Below are 22024 nucleotides of genomic sequence, written 5' to 3'. Positions count from 1 at the left end.
AAGGTCCCAGGTTTGATTCCCAGTCTGGGCCAAGTTAGCTGATCTCACCATTGCTACTGAGGTGGCGATGAACAATGGTACCATTAACACACTCATCTAAACTAGGTGTCTAGGTGTAAGAAACACAGGCCCGGATTTTGCGGGGCCGATGAAAGCCCTCAGGATAGCCTTGCTGTGCATGCGCAAAAACCTGGAACTTGCGATCTGTCAAGGTTTGCCGTGACAGATCGTCCGTATGCGCCCCAAAAATATTTTCGCTGGCGAAGAGTTGGGCTATGCCCAGCAAATGCCCACGAAACCCTCACGCCTGATAAGGGTTAAAATAAATGTTAAATTAAAATTTAAATGATTAAAACATACAAAAACATTTGAAATTAGTTCATGTAAAATGTTTACTTTTTTTTCCAAAAATTACATTTTTATTTTAAATGCTTAAAGGGAGTTTTAATTAATTTTGAACATGAGAATATTTATTTTTATTAGAATTGGGTTAATTATTTATTTATTGGGGGATATCATAAGCTTATGGGGATTCCATTCGTAAATGTCATCCCCATAAGCTTATGAGGAATCCCCCTTTCTAATTGGTTGACCGGGCCCACGAGATCCCAGGGACGCTTCCGAACCGCCTGCACCCCTGGGATCCGTGGGCCTTTACGCAGGCGTACGTCAGGAGGCCCAGGACCCGAAGACTCCGAAGTCCGGGAGCCAGCAGGTACTTTTGGATTTTTTTTTGCAGGTTGGAAGTGTACTCCGGAGGTACGCCTCCGACCACAAATTTCGGCCAACAATGGAAGATAACAGTAATTCAGGGGGGCAGAGCATGGAGGAAAGAAAGACAGCCATCAAGCTGGAAAACACTTCAGCCAGACAGCAAGTTCTCTACTAATTCTAGTAGACAGAGAATGATGCATGGAAAGCTGCGACATGGACAGAAAAGTGAGGATTTTTTAAAAATATGAATGAATATCAGTCTAAAGGAAAGATTCTGAGACGTCAGGATTACATTATAAAGACTTATCAGTTAGAGTTGCGATTGACGCAAGCTCGTGTTCCAGTTTCACAGTGGATTGACTCATTCAACCTTAAAGAACTAACATTACTCTGCAGGAAGGGATTTTTACCTTAATACCACCAGAATTTGTACAGCTATACTCTCTCCCACACTCCACTCTGAAGCCTGCAAGGATCACGGAGAATGCTTATCCATAAATAGAAAACATGAGCAAATGGGATTCCAAACCTTTGCGTGACATCTCGTGTGCTCCGACAACATATAAACCATGCCTGAGCAACCATTTATTCCCTCTGGAATAAACTTAGCTTGGCCAAACAACACAAATATAAAAAGTGATGAAATCATACAGGTTTAAAATGGTATCCGAGTACACAGACATTTATCCATCGCAAATTGCTATCTAATGTCAGTCACTGCTGTCCCTGTAAATGTAATATGTGGACTGCGGTTAGTCCCATCTTTCATAATGTCACTGATGAACTTCATGAGGTCACTCCAGAAAAATTATACACAAAGAATCACTTCCTGAATTGTCTCTAACCAGCAGTTTTAAAGCCTAAATTATGGAAACATGAAACAACTGAAAGATGCACTCCCACTCTACAACTTTACTATTAATATTATGTTACAACTCAATTGATTACATTAAAAAAGCATAAGGCAGCAGATAAATGTAAAAGATTTTTTAATGGTATGCAAAGTGCAGTTTAACAAAAGTCTAAATGATACTACAGCTGCTGCGTACAGTACTATGTCCAGTGACTACTGTTTATATCACATTAATAATGAAATGACTGAGCTACATTAACAAAAATGGCTCTTTAAAACATTATTACTGTTGACTGGATAATCTTAAGATATATATATATATATTATTGAGCAGATCATGGTTCATGAAGGAATTATAAAGGCTCTCAAATTGCAAAACTGAAAATGTTGACGATCAATCATGAATTAGCTTTAAAATGGCTGCTTCTTCTGTTTAATGAAATGCTTAGGAGATAGTATGCCAACTTGTACAATAAGATTTGTAGATAGGTGATAAAATGTCACTGCAATGGCTCTTTAAAGACACAACTTGAACAGAAGTGCCTCCCATTAATCCAGTGTTGTCCAGTACGACTTGGGAATCCAGATGTAGCTAATTGCATTTCTAATCAGTAAATAAAAAATGAGTAATCGTTGGTCATGTGATCAGCGTAGTCACGTGTACTTTAATCTTTTTGTGTGTGTGTGTTGGTAAAATGGTAAGATGGAAAGCAGAGTGTGCAGCTATTTTTTTTGATCGTTGAGAGTGCTTTAATTCATTGGTTACTAAACGATAGTAAATGTTTGTTAAGTAAATATACATATGTGAAGTATATTTACCTGTATTGTGCTAGTCTATGCAAGGCGTTTTCTACTAAAACTAGTGCAGGTAGCTAAAACAGTGTCACTGTAGCAACACCTGTCGCTAGTCAGCGATTTGTATTGAACAACACTACAGTAGTCTAATCCGTTTTGTTACTTCCTTATTTAAAAGTAAATCTATACTGACACTAGAGAGCATCCCCAACAAGTTTTTTTCCTGGTTGCACTAACCTTTCAAAGAGATAGTATTCTCTTTGCTGGCTGCATTGTAAACAAATCTACCTGTATATAAAAAAGAAATCTTGCCCAATCCCATCTTCCTGTGTTTTCTGCCAAAATCAAGGACTAGCAACTTCCCATTTTAAATATTACAAATCCAAACAATTTTGTGGCATTGAGGACAAGAAATAATTTCAATTTAAGATCATTCGTCTTTGCAGAAGCAGGAACGTGGCTGCTTTGGGTCCGAGAACAAAGTTGGGCTTCTATAGATTTTCCCTACATTTTAAAATATTCACAAAAAATAAAAACGGACTAATCTTCCTTAAAAATGTTGCATCTAATCACATAAAATTGCCTATCTGGTTCCGTTTGGCCCACTGCATTCTGCTGTACTATATATAGAGCAGCTCTATTGGTACGGTTTGCTTCCTCAGGTGCAACTAGGTATTTCCCTCTGTCAAATCACCTCCTTAAATCAATCATTTCAGTCTATCTACAATAAAAGTTAAAGGTGTGGTAACAACAGGAAGCTAAGCAAAAATATACGGTGACTGATCTTGAGCAGTGTTAGAAGAAATTTTTTAACTATTTCTTGGTACGCCTTAACACAGTTACTGACACAAGAACAAAGAGATTATGCAAGATATCACAACAAGTCAAAGGAGAGCCACGTAAGGTGTTCAGGAGGTAGACAGGCCTGATCTACAGGTTCTACTGGTAGATAGAGTAATACTCATCACATTTCCATCCTACACCTATTTTGCAACCACAATCCTAGTACAGTCGTAATACACCCTCCTCCAGAACCAATTTTTTACTTTTTTTCTTACCGCCTTTCCCTTCTTGAGAACACAGACAGTTTGGTGGAGCATGGTTTGCATCAGCACTTGGCATCTGCTTCGCATCTATCCAAAGTGGCTATTATTTATATTGAGTATCATCACCAGGCTACTCTACAATGGGGAGGAGCATTACAGGCTAATCAATCCTGTCCTCACCCAACATTCACTCTCCCAGCACAGGTTGCTGGTAACAATCAGCCCTGGGCCATTTTCCCCTACCTAACCGAGGGACAGGCAAGACTAGCAAACTCAGCAGACCTAGAATCAAATCTGGAACTTTCTTGGCTATCCGGCTGAACTACCCGCTGGAGAAACTTGTTGAACCATCAGTGGAGCCCACCCCCATCCCAGGATATTCCAAGCCTATTTCATTTAATAAATTTGATCGCAGCTGTCTCATTTGTTCACAGCTGTCCCTGCTGAAACATACTTCTTCCTTATTTTTCCACGTTAAGAGGAAGAACAGGATTCAGTTTTCCAGATGTTGAGAAGCACCATGGTACTTTGAAAAATTAATTAAACTACTTCCTTTCAATATTATTCTAGTCCAAGTGAAAACTTTAACAATGGTAAGAACATTTAAGTACTTTCCACAAACTGCAGCTCTGAGCACAACTAATGACAGATTACTGAGCCTGCTAAAAGACTAGTCAGCGTGGGCCACAAAAAAGAACTATATACACACACACATAATGAGCAAAGCACATCTTATGACTGTGGTGTGACAAAATTAAGAGAGAATTGTGTCATATTATAGAACTGTTTCGAACAACTGCAGCCCCAGAATCTTAATATATACACAATTGTTTAAGAGTTGCTCAATTGCTGACTATGAAGGCCCATATAGGTCAGCGATTGGAAAACTGTATCGTTGGCCTGCAGGAAGGATTTCAGGGATCAGCATGTTGTAAAGGAGTTAACGTCCCTTTATTTCAGCTGCAAAAGTTCTACTTTCTGCTGTTTCTGGAGATGCCCACAAAAGACACTTCTTTAGTTGATTCAATGCCTCTGGAGACAACAGTATCGTCTCATCTACTTCACAGCACTGGCACTGAACTGTACATTGAAGGGGTATGAAGGGTAATCAGATAAACAAATCACCACAATTATTAATGATGTTTGTCATGTGTTCTTTCAGGTCAAACATCATCTTCACCTTTATTGCATGGCAGGTGTGAGCTGCGGCTCAGTGGTAGCACTCTCGCCTCGGAGTCAGAAAGTTGTGGGTTAAATCCCACTCCAGAGATTGAAGCACAAAATCTAGGCTGACACTCCAATGCAGTACTGAGGGAGTGCTACACTGTCCGAGGTGCCGTCTTTTGGATGAGATGTTAAAACAAAAGATGGACGTAAAAGATCCCATGGCATTACTTTGAAGAGGAGCAGGTAAGCTCCCCCTGGTGCCTTGCCAATATTTATCCCTGAACCAACATCACTAAAACAGATTATCTGATCATTATCACCTTGCTGTTTGTGGGACCTTGCTGTGCGATTATTGGCTGCCGGGTTTCTCTACGTTACGTCAGTGACTAGATTTCAAAAGTACTTCATTAGCTGCAAAGCACTTTGGGATGCCCGGAGGTTGTGAAAGGTGGTATACTAATGCAAGTTCTTTATTTTTTCTGTATTGCACACATATTTTTACTCGATGATCTGCTCCCCAATACTAAGACCTAAGCTGCTGAATTGAAAAAATCAGTTCTTAACTCTAAAATACTAAAATGAGATTGAACTCATACAGTATCATAAAAGTCATTGGGATTGATTTACATAGTTGTAATAGAAACATTTTGATAATGTCATAAATTAAAAGATTGCAGATTATCTGGTCATTTACCTCATTGCTGTTTGTGGGTCCTTTCTGTGCACAAATCGGCATGCTTCCCTGCATTACAACAGTGACTACACTTTAAAATTACTTATTTGGATGTGAAGCACTTTAGGATGTCCTGAGATTGCGAAAGGCACCATATAAATGCAAGTTAATTCTTTCTTCTTATGAGTTACTATTATATAGCTAACTTCTTGGTATCTACTATATGGATCTGGACTTTACTGAGTTGAAGATACATCTTTTCCAGCTCTTTCCCAGTGGTGTTCAAATGTTTCTGTCAGGAAACCTATGTAAATACCTACACACACCTGGGAAGCCCCTGCCAGTACTGGCACACTCCTGGTAACTCCCATCCTAACTGTCAAAAGACAGTGTCTGCTACCCAAAAGAAACCAGTGCTATTGTTGCTGAAAATGTTTTTATTAGTATACAACAGAAATAATGTGCTGTCAACAAACACAGACACAGTGCTTCCAGCCCCAGTGTGCCCAGCCCCAGACAAACAGAAACCTGATGACCTTGCAGACCCCTGGTTCTACAAACCCCAATTTGAAAATCCATGGTTTACAACACTGCATTTACTACACAAAAATAATCACATTTTGTACCAAACAACACTTCACCCTCTCTAACTAAAGATGGAGTTTATTTTACCGTTACCAATATCAGACCAGTATCAGTATAGTGTAATACAGATGACAAACCTAATTTATACTTTCAGCTACATCTCACATTGGCATCAGTGACAAAAGAGCTCTGCTCCACACCCACGGATCATCTTTTTTTAAACGTTGAGAGCAGGCGAGGTATTAACTTTCTCCTGACATTAAAAAGATTCCACACTGAGCTTTACAAGTTTCCAGGTACAGGAAACTTTTTTTTAATCCAGCACCGACGGGACCGACATGGTGCCAGTTCATCAAAAATTCCAGATAACCGAAAGCTATAGTAAAAGATACAGAGAGCCGAGAGCTCCGTATAAAGCAACAAACCCTGTTGCTTAACAACAGGTTCAGAACAATGGCCACACGTTCCAAGCATCTCTGTAGCTTAGCAACAGCTGCAGCCACACCCTTGCACAGCAACAGATCGAGGAAGGCAAGTACAATATGAAGTAAAACTTACCTGAACCTACTCCTGAATTTTGTCGGTTAACCAAGATTTCCAGTTATTTTAGGTGCCGGTAAATCGAAAGTTTCCTGTAGTCCCTTGAACAGACTAATACTTTTAAAATGTAGTTATGCAGCAGGCTGGATATATATAATATACACCCAGTGCTAAGCACAAGCCTACCCGAGCTTTCATTCTGGCTTCAGTTCACGAAGGAATCAGATCACCTCCTGACTAGCGGTACACTAGCTTTCGCAAATTTTAATTTAATTTGTTAAGTTTTATTTAATGTTATTTTAGTTACAGACCATTTGTTTAATCACCAAAATCAGAAGAGTACACTAGCTTTCGCACTAAGATTTACAGAAATATAAACAAACAAGCACCCTAGTTAGGGTCTTTCATCTTCATGATGACTTGAGGCTTAGTCTCAATCAAAAAAGGTACATTTCCTTTAGATAATTTTTAAGCACTTGCTGATCTAGATGATAGGCTCACACTAAAATAAAATTATGTTTCTTTGTCTTCAACCATCTCTCAATCACTAATTCACAAGCTAGATGCAGTTGAGAAAGGCTATTTGGACCATCTCCACTCTTGCACCCCCATAAAAACTACAGGTTCCCCTATCAAAGGATTCAACTGCTACATGATTAATCACCACTCCCACCTCCCTCGCCCCCAAGGACTTATCCTTGACCCTCTCCTCTTTATTGACATATTGCACCTTGGCAACATGTACGCTGGTGACATCTAAATCACCTCTCTCGATCCTGCCACTGCCTCTATGTTCTCAGAATGCTTGTCCGATATCCAGTCTTGGGTGAGTGGCAAGACGGAGTTTCCTCCAGTTAAACATTGGGAAGACCGAAGCCATCATCTTCGGCCCCTGCCACATAAGCTAATATCCTTCCTACCGATTCCATCCCCCCTCCTCAGCCACTGTCTCAGGGTGAACCAGACTGCTTACAACCTTGGTGTCCGATTTGGCCCAAAGCTGTGCTTTTGACCCGATATCTTGTCTATCAGAAAGACCACCTACTTCCACCTTTATAACATCACTTGCCTCCACCCCACCTCAGTCCATCTGCTGCTGAAACCCTCCTCCATGCCTTTGTCACTTCCAGACTTGATTATTTCAATGCTCGCCCGGCTGGTCTCCCATCCTCCACCTTCAAGAAACTTCAGATCATCCAAAATTCTGCTGCCCATCACCCTATCCCATACCAAGTCCCACGCACCCATCACCCTATCCCATACCAAGTCCCACGCACCCATCACCCTATCCCATACCAAGTCCCACGCACCCATCACCCTGTCCCATACCAAGTCCCACGCACCCATCACCCTATCCCATACCAAGTCCCACGCACCCATCACCCTGTCCCATACCAAGTCCCACGCACCCATCACCCTGTCCCATACCAAGTCCCACGCACCCATCACCCTGTCCCATACCAAGTCCCACGCACCCATCACCCTATCCCATACCAAGTCCCACGCACCCATCACCCTGTCCCATACCAAGTCCCACGCACCCATCACCCTATCCCATACCAAGTCCCACGCACCCATCACCCTATCCCATACCAAGTCCCACGCACCCATCACCCTATCCCATACCAAGTCCCACACACCCATCACCCTATCCCATACCAAGTCCCACGCACCCATCACCCTATCCCATACCAAGTCCCACGCACCCATCACCCTATCCCATACCAAGTCCCACACACCCATCACCCTGTCCCATACCAAGTCCCACACACCCATCACCCTATCCCATACCAAGTCCCACGCACCCATCACCCTATCCCATACCAAGTCCCACGCACCCATCACCCTATCCCATACCAAGTCCCACACACCCATCACCCTATCCCATACCAAGTCCCACGCACCCATCACCCTATCCCATACCAAGTCCCACGCACCCATCACCCTATCCCATACCAAGTCCCACGCACCCATCACCCTGTCCCATACCAAGTCCCACGCACCCATCACCCTGTCCCATACCAAGTCCCACGCACCCATCACCCTGTCCCATACCAAGTCCCACGCACCCATCACCCTATCCCATACCAAGTCCCACGCACCCATCACCCTATCCCATACCAAGTCCCACGCACCCATCACCCTATCCCATACCAAGTCCCACGCACCCATCACCCTATCCCATACCAAGTCCCACACACCCATCACCCTATCCCATACCAAGTCCCACGCACCCATCACCCTATCCCATACCAAGTCCCACGCACCCATCACCCTATCCCATACCAAGTCCCACACACCCATCACCCTGTCCCATACCAAGTCCCACGCACCCATCACCCTATCCCATACCAAGTCCCACGCACCCATCACCCTATCCCATACCAAGTCCCACGCACCCATCACCCTGTCCCATACCAAGTCCCACACACCCATCACCCTATCCCATACCAAGTCCCACGCACCCATCACCCTATCCCATACCAAGTCCCACGCACCCATCACCCTATCCCATACCAAGTCCCACACACCCATCACCCTATCCCATACCAAGTCCCACGCACCCATCACCCTATCCCATACCAAGTCCCACGCACCCATCACCCTGTCCCATACCAAGTCCCACGCACCCATCACCCTATCCCATACCAAGTCCCACGCACCCATCACCCTGTCCCATACCAAGTCCCACGCACCCATCACCCTATCCCATACCAAGTCCCACGCACCCATCACCCTATCCCATACCAAGTCCCACGCACCCATCACCCTATCCCATACCAAGTCCCACGCACCCATCACCCTATCCCATACCAAGTCCCACGCACCCATCACCCTGTCCCATACCAAGTCCCACGCACCCATCACCCTATCCCATACCAAGTCCCACGCACCCATCACCCTGTCCCATACCAAGTCCCACGCACCCATCACCCTATCCCATACCAAGTCCCACGCACCCATCACCCTATCCCATACCAAGTCCCACGCACCCATCACCCTGTCCCATACCAAGTCCCACGCACCCATCACCCTATCCCATACCAAGTCCCACGCACCCATCACCCTATCCCATACCAAATCCCACGCACCCATCACCCTGTCCCATACCAAGTCCCACACACCCATCACCCTATCCCATACCAAGTCCCACGCACCCATCACCCTATCCCATACCAAGTCCCACGCACCCATCACCCTATCCCATACCAAGTCCCACGCACCCATCACCCTATCCCATACCAAGTCCCACGCACCCATCACCCTATCCCATACCAAATCCCACGCACCCATCACCCTGTCCCATACCAAGTCCCACACACCCATCACCCTATCCCATACCAAGTCCCACGCACCCATCACCCTATCCCATACCAAGTCCCACGCACCCATCACCCTATCCCATACCAAGTCCCACGCACCCATCACCCTATCCCATACCAAGTCCCACGCACCCATCACCCTATCCCATACCAAGTCCCACGCACCCATCACCCTGTCCCATACCAAGTCCCACACACCCATCACCCTATCCCATACCAAGTCCCACGCACCCATCACCCTGTCCCATACCAAGTCCCACACACCCATCACCCTATCCCATACCAAGTCCCACACACCCATCACCCTATCCCATACCAAGTCCCACGCACCCATCACCCTGTCCCATACCAAGTCCCACGCACCCATCATGCCGTCCCATACCAAGTCCCACGCACCCATCACCCTGTCCCATACCAAGTCCCACGCACCCATCACCCTGTCCCATACCAAGTCCCACGCACCCATCACCCTATCCCATACCAAGTCCCACGCACCCATCACCCTATCCCATACCAAGTCCCACGCACCCATCACCCTGTCCCATACCAAGTCCCACACACCCATCACCCTATCCCATACCAAGTCCCACGCACCCATCACCCTGTCCCATACCAAGTCCCACGCACCCATCACCCTATCCCATACCAAGTCCCACGCACCCATCACCCTATCCCATACCAAGTCCCACGCACCCATCATGCCGTCCCATACCAAGTCCCACGCACCCATCACCCTGTCCCATACCAAGTCCCACGCACCCATCACCCTATCCCATACCAAGTCCCACACACCCATCACCCTATCCCATACCAAGTCCCACGCACCCATCACCCTATCCCATACCAAGTCCCACACACCCATCACCCTATCCCATACCAAGTCCCACGCACCCATCACCCTGTCCCATATCAAGTCCCACGCACCCATCACCCTATCCCATACCAAGTCCCACGCACCCATCATGCCGTCCCATACCAAGTCCCACGCACCCATCACCCTATCCCATACCAAGTCCCACGCACCCATCACCCTATCCCATACCAAGTCCCACGCACCCATCACCCTATCCCATACCAAGTCCCACGCACCCATCACCCTATCCCATACCAAGTCCCACGCACCCATCACCCTATCCCATACCAAGTCCCACGCACCCATCACCCTATCCCATACCAAGTCCCACGCACCCATCATGCCGTCCCATACCAAGTCCCACGCACCCATCACCCTATCCCATACCAAGTCCCACGCACCCATCACCCTGTCCCATACCAAGTCCCACACACCCATCACCCTATCCCATACCAAGTCCCACGCACCCATCACCCTGTCCCATACCAAGTCCCACGCACCCATCACCCTGTCCCATACCAAGTCCCACACACCCATCACCCTATCCCATACCAAGTCCCACGCACCCATCACCCTGTCCCATACCAAGTCCCACGCACCCATCACCCTATCCCATACCAAGTCCCACGCACCCATCACCCTATCCCATACCAAGTCCCACGCACCCATCACCCTATCCCATACCAAGTCCCACACACCCATCACCCTATCCCATACCAAGTCCCACGCACCCATCACCCTATCCCATACCAAGTCCCACGCACCCATCACCCTATCCCATACCAAGTCCCACACACCCATCACCCTATCCCATACCAAGTCCCACGCACCCATCACCCTGTCCCATACCAAGTCCCACACACCCATCACCCTATCCCTTACCATGTCCCACGCACCCATCACCCTATCCCATACCAAGTCCCACGCACCCATCACCCTGTCCCATACCAAGTCCCACGCACCCATCACCCTATCCCATACCAAGTCCCACGCACCCATCACCCTGTCCCATACCAAGTCCCACACACCCATCACCCTGTCCCATACCAAGTCCCACGCACCCATCACCCTATCCCATACCAAGTCCCACGCACCCATCACCCTGTCCCATACCAAGTCCCACGCACCCATCACCCTATCCCATACCAAGTCCCACGCACCCATCACCCTATCCCATACCAAGTCCCACGCACCCATCACCCTATCCCATACCAAGTCCCACGCACCCATCACCCTATCCCATACCAAGTCCCACGCACCCATCACCCTATCCCATACCAAGTCCCACACACCCATCACCCTGTCCCATACCATGTCCCACGCACCCATCACCCTATCCCATACCAAGTCCCACGCACCCATCACCCTGTCCCATACCAAGTCCCACACACCCATCACCCTGTCCCATACCAAGTCCCACACACCCATCACCCTATCCCATACCAAGTCCCACGCACCCATCACCCTATCCCATACCAAGTCCCACGCACCCATCACCCTATCCCATACCAAGTCCCACGCACCCATCACCCTGTCCCATACCAAGTCCCACGCACCCATCACCCTATCCCATACCAAGTCCCACGCACCCATCACCCTGTCCCATACCAAGTCCCACGCACCCATCACCCTGTCCCATACCAAGTCCCACACACCCATCACCCTATCCCATACCAAGTCCCACGCACCCATCACCCTGTCCCATACCAAGTCCCACGCACCCATCACCCTGTCCCATACCAAGTCCCACGCACCCATCACCCTATCCCATACCAAGTCCCACGCACCCATCACCCTGTCCCATACCAAGTCCCACGCACCCATCACCCTGTCCCATACCAAGTCCCACGCACCCATCACCCTATCCCATACCAAGTCCCACGCACCCATCACCCTATCCCATACCAAGTCCCACGCACCCATCACCCTATCCCATACCAAGTCCCACGCACCCATCACCCTATCCTCGCTGGCCGACAATAGTTCCCAGTCACCAAAGATTCACATTTTTTATTCTCATCCTCATGTTTACATCACTTCATGGTCTACAACTCAACCTGCCCACCAGAACTCTCTATCCCTGACACTGGCTTCTTGTGCATACACCTCCTCTCTCTTCGCCTCTCTATTAGGCACCTTGGGACATTTTTATACAGTAAAAATGCAAGTTGTTGTTGATTCCATTGTTTTCACCTCCACTATCCTACTTGGAAATCAATTCCATGTGCTGATCACTCTGTGTGGCGAAGACTTCCTCAGATCAGTCTAAATTTGCCTTATTCTAGTTTGAATCTGTGTCCCCCTTGACGTACTCTCACTGTTTTGTTTGAAGTGCTTTTCATCTGCCATTTACTATCTCATATACTTCTATAATAAAGTCACCAAAAACCAAGGTGACTTTAGAGAGGAAAATTAGACATATTTTACCAATTGCTGCTCATAACTCTGTCCTCTGATGGCAAGCATCAGCTCAGTGCCTCTTCTCTGAACAGTCTCCAGGGCTTGCATGTATCACGGTGGCCAGAACTAGATATAATGCTCAAGGGGGGAAAAATTCAGTGTCGCCTCTGCCCGAAATTCAGTTGTAGTGCCCCAAGCAGAAGGTGGAGCGCTATTAGAAGTGCTCCACCTCCTTCTTGGGGCGCTACAACTGAATATCGCGCCTCTACGTGCAACAGCACCAGGCGCGTCAACACGAATCGTCCCGTCATTGCAGGCCTCCTTCCCTGATTAAAGGGGAGGGGCCTAGCGCTGCGCACACCGGGGCCCTGCTAGACCACCGGGGAGCGGGGTGCCAAAACAGCCCGGCACTCAAGAGAAGTGCTGGGCTGAGCGATCGCAGCCGGCACCCCAAAGCAAAAAGGGGAAGGGGGCAGGTGCTGACAGTCGGCCAATAAACAAATGGTCACCCGACACCTGCACTTTAAGTAGCTCCACCGCAGCTGCAGAAACGCCACCCTGATCCTGTCGGACATATCGTCCTGCAATAGGTCAGGGGGGCGCAACCCAAGTTTGCGGCCAGGGCACTGCACACGGCGATGACGTCATCGCCGGCGACACAGCTCCACGGGGCGCTACCGGCTACTGCTAACCTCTCACTGAATTTCACGGGAGGCATTAGCGGCGCTGCGCCCAGGCGCAAGGGGATTTGCACCCTGTTCGAGAGGCTCAAATCAACCCAATTTTCCCCCCTCAAGGTGTGGCATAACCAAAACACTGTAAAATTAAAACATGAATTCCACCAACCTATACTCTATTGTTTTGGCTACGTAGTCAGTATTCTATTTGTGTTGCGGATTAATGCTCTGCAGTGACTGGAAGTATTTAGATACTAATAACCTATATTTGCTCCCACCTCCAGTCATGGGTTGATCTGATACATAATTTCTAAATAGAGACTATTTTATACTAGCTCTCATCCCCAGTCAGGGTTTGATCTTATACAGTCTCTAATCAGATATTATATATTTGACTGCACCTCCATTCAGCGGTTGATCTGGTACACAGGCTCTATTTAGATGCTAATAAACTATAATTGCCTTTACCTCCAGTCAGGGGTTGATCTGGTACATTAATATTTAAATATTAATACACTGCCCCACACCCCTAGTCAGGGGTTGATCAGATGCATAGTCTTTACTGAGATATTAATATATTGCCCTCACTCTCAGTCGGGGCTTGTTCAGGTGCACAGTCTCTATTGAGATAGTAAAGTATTGGCCCTCACCTCCAGTCAGGGGATGATCTGGTGCACGGTCTCTATTGAGACATTAATTATTAATATATTGGCCCTCACCCCTAGTCAGGGGATGATTGGTGCACGGTCTCTATTGAGACATTAATATACTGGCCCTCACACCAAGTTAGGCGATGATCTGGTTCAGTCTCTATTTTGATATTAATATACTGGCCCTCACCCCCAGCCAGGGGTTGATCTGGTGCATGGTCTCTATTTGCACAGTCACATTGATATACTGCTCTCACCTCCAGCTTGTGGTTGATCTGGAAGACGGTCTGCGCCTTGTGGCACAGCTGTGCGAAGCAGGAGCTGAGCGCCGTCATCTTCTGGCGCCCCTCGTACGTGATCTCGGACTGGTCGGGGTCGATCTCCCCCAGCAGCAGGTCCACATCCACAAAGGCCTTGTCGAACTCCTTCTCCAGCACCTCCAGCCAGCGGAACATGGACGGGCCGGCCGAGGACGGCACCGACCCCCCGGCCGAGGAGGCCATGGTTGGCGCTGGGACAGACAGCTGCTGTGGAGCAGGGAGGAAGTGAGTGCGGGGCGGCTGCGGCGGGCGAGTGGCGGTTGAAAGCGGCCTGTCTCCCTCGCACTGGCGCCGCCTCCAGTTCCGGTTGTCAAGGAGCCGGCGCTCGATTGCTCCTGCCTGCCACAACTACGGAGCCAGGGAGCGATCGAGCGGTTACCATGGAGAGCGGAAGGAACAGGCGGGCCGATGCGGCGTCAGAAACCCCGCCCACAGCTGTCACTCACCCCCACCTGTCAATCACACTCTGGTTCAACAACGTGCACAAGCTCAGTCTCTGGTTTAACAATGTTCCCTATTTTGATGTGTTTCACGCATAAAAATATAAACACAGTTCTATACGCTGAATTGTGTTCGTGATGAGGCTTTCTTTAAATAACCTATCTCACTTCTAGGGGAGAGGGGAAGGAAGGTTCTTGAACTGAGGGCTATTGAGCCATGAGATGCTTCACCACATGGCTACTGAGGCAGAGACCTGAACATCGTTTAAAAGGGGAATGGGATCAATATTGAAATGGAGGAACATAAATACTGTGGCTACAAGAGCAGGTCAGAGGCTGGATATTCTGCGGCGAGTGTCTCACCTCCTGGCTCCCCAAAGCCTTTCCACCATCTACAAGGCACAAGTCAGGAGTGTGATAGAATACTCTGCACTTGCCTGGTTGAGTGCAGCTCCAACAACACTCTAGAAGCTCGACACCATCCAGGACAAAGCAGCCCGCTTGATTGGCACCCCATCCACCACCCGAAACATTTACTCCCTCCACCACTGGCGCACCATGGCTGCAGTGTGTACCATTTACAAGATGCACTGCAGCAACTCGCCAAGGCTTCTTTGACAGCACCTCCCAAACCCGTGACCTCTACCACCTAGAAGGACAAGGGGAGGTGGCGCATGGGAACACCATCACCTCCAACTTCCCCTTCAAGTCACACACCATCCTGACTTGGAAATATATCGCCATTCCTTCATCGTCGCTGGGTCAAAATCCTGGGACTCCCTCCCTAACAGCACTGTGGGAGTACTTCACCACACAGACTGCAGCGTTTCAAGAAGGTGGCTCACCACCACCTTCTCAAGGGCAATTAGGGATCAGCAATAAATGCTGACATTGCCAGCGACACCCACATCCCAGGAACAAATAATAAAAAATGAATTTGGGGGGACTGGGGTTACAGGAGGCAGCGCCAGCACTGGCACAAGCACCGGGGACCAAAAGGCCTCCTTCTATACTGTAATTTCTATCATTCTATGAAAACTCTCCTTTATATAGTCCAAATTCAGGGAGTGGTTTAAAAATGTTGGTACTGAGCTGAATTTAGGTTAATGTGTCCTGTGAGAAGTGTCCCTCATATCGAGCCCACTGCCCTTTGTGCAATCTATTGGTTTGTGTCAGACGGTTTTGACACGTGAAGTCCAAGTACAAATTGGCTCTGATTGAGGCTCCCAGTTCTGATTTATCACCTTCACACAGAACCTGAGCCCAAACCAGAGTCCAAAAAGATAGGGAGATCGATATTTATGCGTACTACAATATAAGTTAATGCAATATTTAATTTAAAAATATGAAATGCATATGTGATTGTAGGACATTATTTTGAGGTAGATAATTAATAACATTAAAAAAAAATTAGAATTGTTTCCCTCTTAATGGCTTCACATAAGTAGACGTTGCTTCCTATGGTCTAGAAACTATACCTTTTCAGTACTCTGCCCTTGGCAAGGGTAAGTGACCTGATGATTAACAATTATCCTACTTGCATTATCCTATTTACTGGATGGATTATACGTTGTATTGCACAAAATTACCAGATACTCACTTTGGATTAAAGGATATTAAACTCAAACCAGCCTACAATAACTAATATATTTATTTACAAATAAAATGGAGATTTGAAGCACAAAGGTGCAGCAAATAGTAAAAGTTCAAAATATAAAAATGTACATGTAACAAGGAAGCCCATAATTAGGCATTTATCTTTCACCTTCACTAGCTAAACTAGCTTGGCAGTGGGATGGGAACCTGAGAGTGGATTCAGAAGGGAGAGAAGCAAAGCTGGAAATGGAAGGCAGAAAATTAGTAAGCGAATTTGGTAGGCAGAGGAAACAAAGGCTAGAAAATAGACAACAAGGGAGTTTGGCAGTGCTAAATGGTATATTCTTCAACGCAAGGAGTCTAGGGAATAAAGCAGATGAGCTGAGGGTACAGATAGACACGTGGGAGTATGACATTATAGCTATTACTGAGTAATGGCTGAAAGAAGGGCAGGAATGGCAGTTCAACGTTCCTGGTTACAGGGTTTTCAGATGAGATAGAGATGGAGATTAAAAAAGAGGGGGGTCGCAATATTGATTAAAGAATCAATTACAGCTGTGAGGAGGGAGGATATATTAGAAGGATCATCAAATGAGGCCATATGGGTTGAACTGAAAAACAAAAAAGGGGCAATCACACTGCTGGGTGTGTACGAATGATCCCCCAAACAGTCAGAGGGAGATAGAAGAACAAATATGTAGGCAAATTTTTGAGAGTGCAAAAATAGGACAGTAATAGTAGGGAATTTCAACTTCCCTAATATTAACTGGGATAAAATTAGTGTGAATAGTATAGAGGGAGCAGAATTCTTAAAATGCATTCAGGAGAACATTTTTAGCCAGTATGTAGCAAGCTCAACAAGAGAGGGGGCGGTTCTGGAACTAGTTTTAGGGAATGAAGCTGGGCAGGTGGAAAGGGTATCAGTGGGAGAGCATATTAGTGGTAGTGATTATAATTCAGTTAGATTTAAGGTAGTTATGGAAAAGGACAAGGATAGACCAGCAATAAAAATTCTCAATTGGGGAAAAGCTAATTTTACTAAGCTGAGAGGTGATTTAGCCAAAGTAGATTGGAGACAGAATCAGTGTCAGAGCAGTGGGAGGCATTCAAGGAGGAGATAGTGAGGGTTCAGAGAAAGTATGTTCCCTAAAAGAAAAATGGTGGGATTAACAAATCTAGAGCTCCCTGGATAGCAATGGACATACAGGGTAGGATAAAGAAAAAAAGGGAAGCTAATGTCAGATACCAAGGACTCAATACTGCAGAAAGCCGAGAGGAGTATAGAAAGTGCAGGGGTGAAATCAAAAAGGAAATTAGGAAAGCAAGGAGAGGGCATGAAAAAATATTGGCAAGTAAATTCAAGGAAAACCCAAAGATGTTTTATAAATACATTAAGAGCAAGAGGATAACTAATGTCAGAGTAAGGCCTATTGGGGACTATAAAGGTAACCTGTATGAAAGTGGAAGACATAGGTATGGCTCTTAATGAATACTTTACGTCTGTTTTCACAAAAGAGAAGGACAATGCAGACATTGCAATCAGGGAGGAGTGTGAAATATTAGATGAAATAAACATAGTGAAAGAGGAAGTATTAAGGGGTTTAGCATCTTTGAAAGTGAATAAATCCCCAGGCCCGGATGAAGTGTATCCCAGACTGTTAAGAGAAGTAAGAGAGGAAATAGCAGAGGCTCTGGCCATCATTTTCCAATCCTCTCTGGCTACAGGTGTGGTGCCAGAGGACTGGAGGACTGCTAATGTGGTACTGTTGTTTAAAAAGGGAGAAAGGGATAGACCAAGTAATTACAAGCCAGTCAGCCTAATCTTGGTGGTGGGAAAATTACTGGAAAAAATTCTGAGGGACAGGATAAATCTTCATTTAGAAAGACGCGGATTAATCAGGGACAGTCAGAATGGATTTGTTAAGGGAAGGTCGTGTCTGACTAACTTGATTGAATTTTTTGAGGAGGTAACAAGGAGGGTCAATGAGGGTAGTGCATTTGATGTAGTCTATATGGATTTTAGCAAGGCTTTTGATAAGGTCCCGCATGGCAGACTGGTCATGAAAGTAAAAGTCTATGGGATCCAAAGCAAAGTGGCAAGTTGGATCCAAAATTGGCTCAGAGGCAGGAAACAAAGTGTAATGGTCAAAGGGTGTTTTTGTGACTGGAAGGCCGTTTCCAGTGGGGTTCTGCAGGGCTCAGTACTGGGTCCTTTGCGTTTTGTGTTATATATCAATGATTTAGACTTGAATGTAGGAAGTATGATTAAGAAGTTTGCAGATGATACAAAATTTGGCTGTGTGGTTGATAATGAAGAAGAAAGCTGCAGACTGCAGGAAGATAGCAATGGACTGGTCAGGTGGGCAGAACAGTGGCAAATGGAATTCAATCTGGAGAAGTGTGAGGTAATGCATTTGGGGAGGGCTGACAAGGCAAGGGAATACACTATAAATGGTAGGACACTGAGAAGTGCAGAAGATCAGAGGGACCTTGGAGTGCCTGTCCACAGATCCCTGAAGGTAGCAGGACAGGTAGATAAGATGGCTAAGAAGACATATGGGATACTTTCCTTTATTAACCGAGGCATAGAATATAAGAGCAGGGAGGTTATGCTTGAACTGTATAAAACACTAGTTAGGCTGCAGCTAGAATACTGTGTGCAGTTCTGGTCACCACATTACAGGATAGATGTGATTGCATTAGAGAGGGTGCAGAGGAGATTTACGAGGATGTTGCCTGGGCTGGGGAATTTTAGCTATGAGGAAAGATTGGATAGGCTGGGGTTGCTTTCTTTGAAACAGAGGAGGCTGAGGGGAGATCTAATTGAGGTGTATAAAATTATGAGGGGCCTAGATAGAGTGGATAGGAGGGACCTATTTCCCTTAGCAGAAGGGTCAATAACCAGGGGGCATAGATTTAAAGTCATTGGTAGGAAGTTTAGAGGGGATTTGAGGAGAACTTTTTTCACCCAGAGGGTGCTGGGGGTCTGGAACTCACTGCCTGAAAGGGTGGTAGAGGTAGAGACCCTCATCACATTTAAAAAGTACTTGGATATGCACTTGAATTGCTGTAACCTACAAGGCTACAGACCAAGTGCTGGAAAGTGGGATTAGGGTGGCTAGCTCTTTGTCAGCCAGCACGGACAAGATGGGCCGAACGGCCTCCTTCTGTGCTGTAAATTTCTAAGTTTCATAAGAATTTCACAAGAAATAAATTAGACCCAGATTTGGCCACCAGATGGCATTAATCCCTCTCCAGTTTTATATGACTTGGGACAGAGAATGGAAGAGTGGCATAATGTAGAATCCTAAACAATATTACAATCTATACGGTATATCTGGATCTTTGTTTCTAATCTTGATTGAGGGTTTATTTGTGGAAAAATGAAACAAATTACATAATCCTTCAATAGCAAAAATACTGCAGATGCTGGAAATCCGAAATAACAACAGAAAATGCTGAAAACTTCTACTCCTCACGCCCACATATACAGGCAGACATACCATGCATTACAAGTGAAATTTATCCAAATGGTTTGATCTTACATGAGAATATTCATTTCATGTAGTCACCTTCGAAGACTGAATCAAACACACTTAAATACTATGTTCTCGAGTATTCAGATCACCAGTTCAGGAAGCTCTTGTTTCATTTGAGAGATAAAGTGCTCCAATCTGTATGTGCAATTATGGATTTATCTTATTACTCTCACAATAATATTTTGTTGCTGAATGAACTGGCTGTGGTCACCAAGAATTTGCTTGGACTTCCTGGTTGTACTGCACTGTGGTGCTTCCACTGTTTCAGACCGGCGTAACTACCCATTTTCTGCGACCTTTAGGCGAGTTAATTCAAGGTATACATTATTTATTTGAGGAAATTGATTATTACACAAGCAACATTTTTATTTTAAATCATAATAAACATACATAAACACAGACTGTGCATAAGGAAACAGCCAACTCTATACTTTCTAAACCTTCTTTTTCATTTTCTATTTTTTTTTCCTTTTACCCGTCCTTTCCAAAGCTATTCTCTTCAGTAATACGAAGCCAATGTCCAGAAACTGACACAAGGTAAAAAAAAAACTGTTACAATGCCAGGCAGAGTAAAAGCAGAAAAGTATTCATAGGCTTCAGAAATAAACCTTATCGCAGCGCCTCCTTCCTACTTGTCGGATATTACAAGGGGAAAATGCCGATTTAATCACTTTGTGACGATTATTCGACACATCTATTTGACAACTGCCTGAACATTAGTATATATATCTTCTCTATATATATAAAAGGATCCGTCCGTCTGTATGTCTGTCTGTCTGTCTGTTTGTCTGTACGTCTGTCTGTTTGTCTGTCTGTCCGCTATACACTCAAAAGTTATACAGCATACCTACACATATGTTATATCAAAAGAAAGCTTATGATTAGGGGAGTCTCATAGGCATATTTACTTTTTGGTCAGACAAAAATTGTTCGGACAGTATACAAAAAACATTCAAAAATCCGCTCATTAGCGGTTGACCAATGCTACCGCTCATTAGCGTTGAGTGACCTGATGGTTGACCAATCGGTGCGTCACGGGGGGCGTTTCATTCCGTGTGTGGGCGGAACCTAATCCTGCAGCCTCCCGAAACGTAGCTGCCATTTTTTTCATTGCTTTTACTGAACAGCGAGCGGTACTCAACAGCGACTGGGGCAGCTGCGGCGGCCCGCCGGCGCGGGAGGTCAGTTGGGGTCACTCGGGCCGGGCCTGACAGCCGCTCGGCCCGAGACACAGAGCGGGGGAGCGGCAGCGGCCGGCCGTCAACCGCGCGGCCCTGTAAACTGCCGTTTTACAAAAAAGCCTTGGCAACGCCGGCCCCCCCAGCTAGTTTTGTATAAACTGGACCTCCCTCAGTTTGCTGAACAAAGACCGACAGCCAAAGACGAAAAGAAGGGACTTAACTGAGTAGATGCTACTCATGTTGCATTGCACTTGTGTTTTATTCCGTTTTACACGAAAGGAGAAGCGTAGATCTGAACATAAAATAATTTAATAATCCGGGTTTTGTTCCCTTTAAGAAAATACTACGAAGGGGGCACCCGGATTTGAACCGGGGACCTCTTGATCTGCAGTCAAATGCTCTGCCACTGAGCTATACCCCCGTCCACAGACACCGGCTCGGTGCAGCACTCTAGTCCGGACCACTACTGGGCTGTCCAGTCCGGTCTGACCCGACCTGACCCGGATCCACCGCGCTAACGGGGCGGTGTTCACACAAGTGTTGAGTCCGATGGAGCGCATCAGACGAGTTGGCGAATAGCCGGCAGCCGCCCCGCGCTGGGAGCTGCAGATCTTCAATGTGGGTGGAGGGGTTCAGACGGGCTGTTGCCAATCTGCAACATTGTGCAGCAGC

General features: G+C 46.3%; 1 protein-coding gene and 1 non-coding gene across 3 annotated transcripts in view; both read right to left on the bottom strand.

Moving 5' to 3' along the window:
* The window catches only part of gopc (golgi-associated PDZ and coiled-coil motif containing), a 52590-nt gene extending 37715 nt beyond the window's left edge, over positions 1-14875 (bottom strand). For both annotated transcript variants that reach the window (XM_085997339.1, XM_085997340.1), the window contains exon 1: positions 14534-14875. In XM_085997339.1, the coding sequence (XP_085853465.1) occupies positions 14534-14779 (246 nt within the window). In that variant the 5' untranslated portion in view covers positions 14780-14875. The remainder of the gene's footprint in view (positions 1-14533) is intronic.
* A 6826-nt stretch (positions 14876-21701) lies between these two features.
* On the bottom strand, positions 21702-21773 carry trnac-gca (transfer RNA cysteine (anticodon GCA)). Its single transcript has one exon. It is a non-coding gene; the product is annotated as a tRNA-Cys (tRNA).
* Positions 21774-22024: the final 251 nt, after the last annotated feature.

Source organism: Somniosus microcephalus, chromosome 9, assembly GCF_052327205.1.
Source record: "Somniosus microcephalus isolate GS21.2 chromosome 9, FLI_Smic_1.0, whole genome shotgun sequence".
Taxonomy (NCBI): Eukaryota; Metazoa; Chordata; class Chondrichthyes; order Squaliformes; family Somniosidae; genus Somniosus; species Somniosus microcephalus.
Note: the sequence above shows the minus strand (reverse complement) of the source record. Positions and strands in the feature narration are given on the sequence as shown.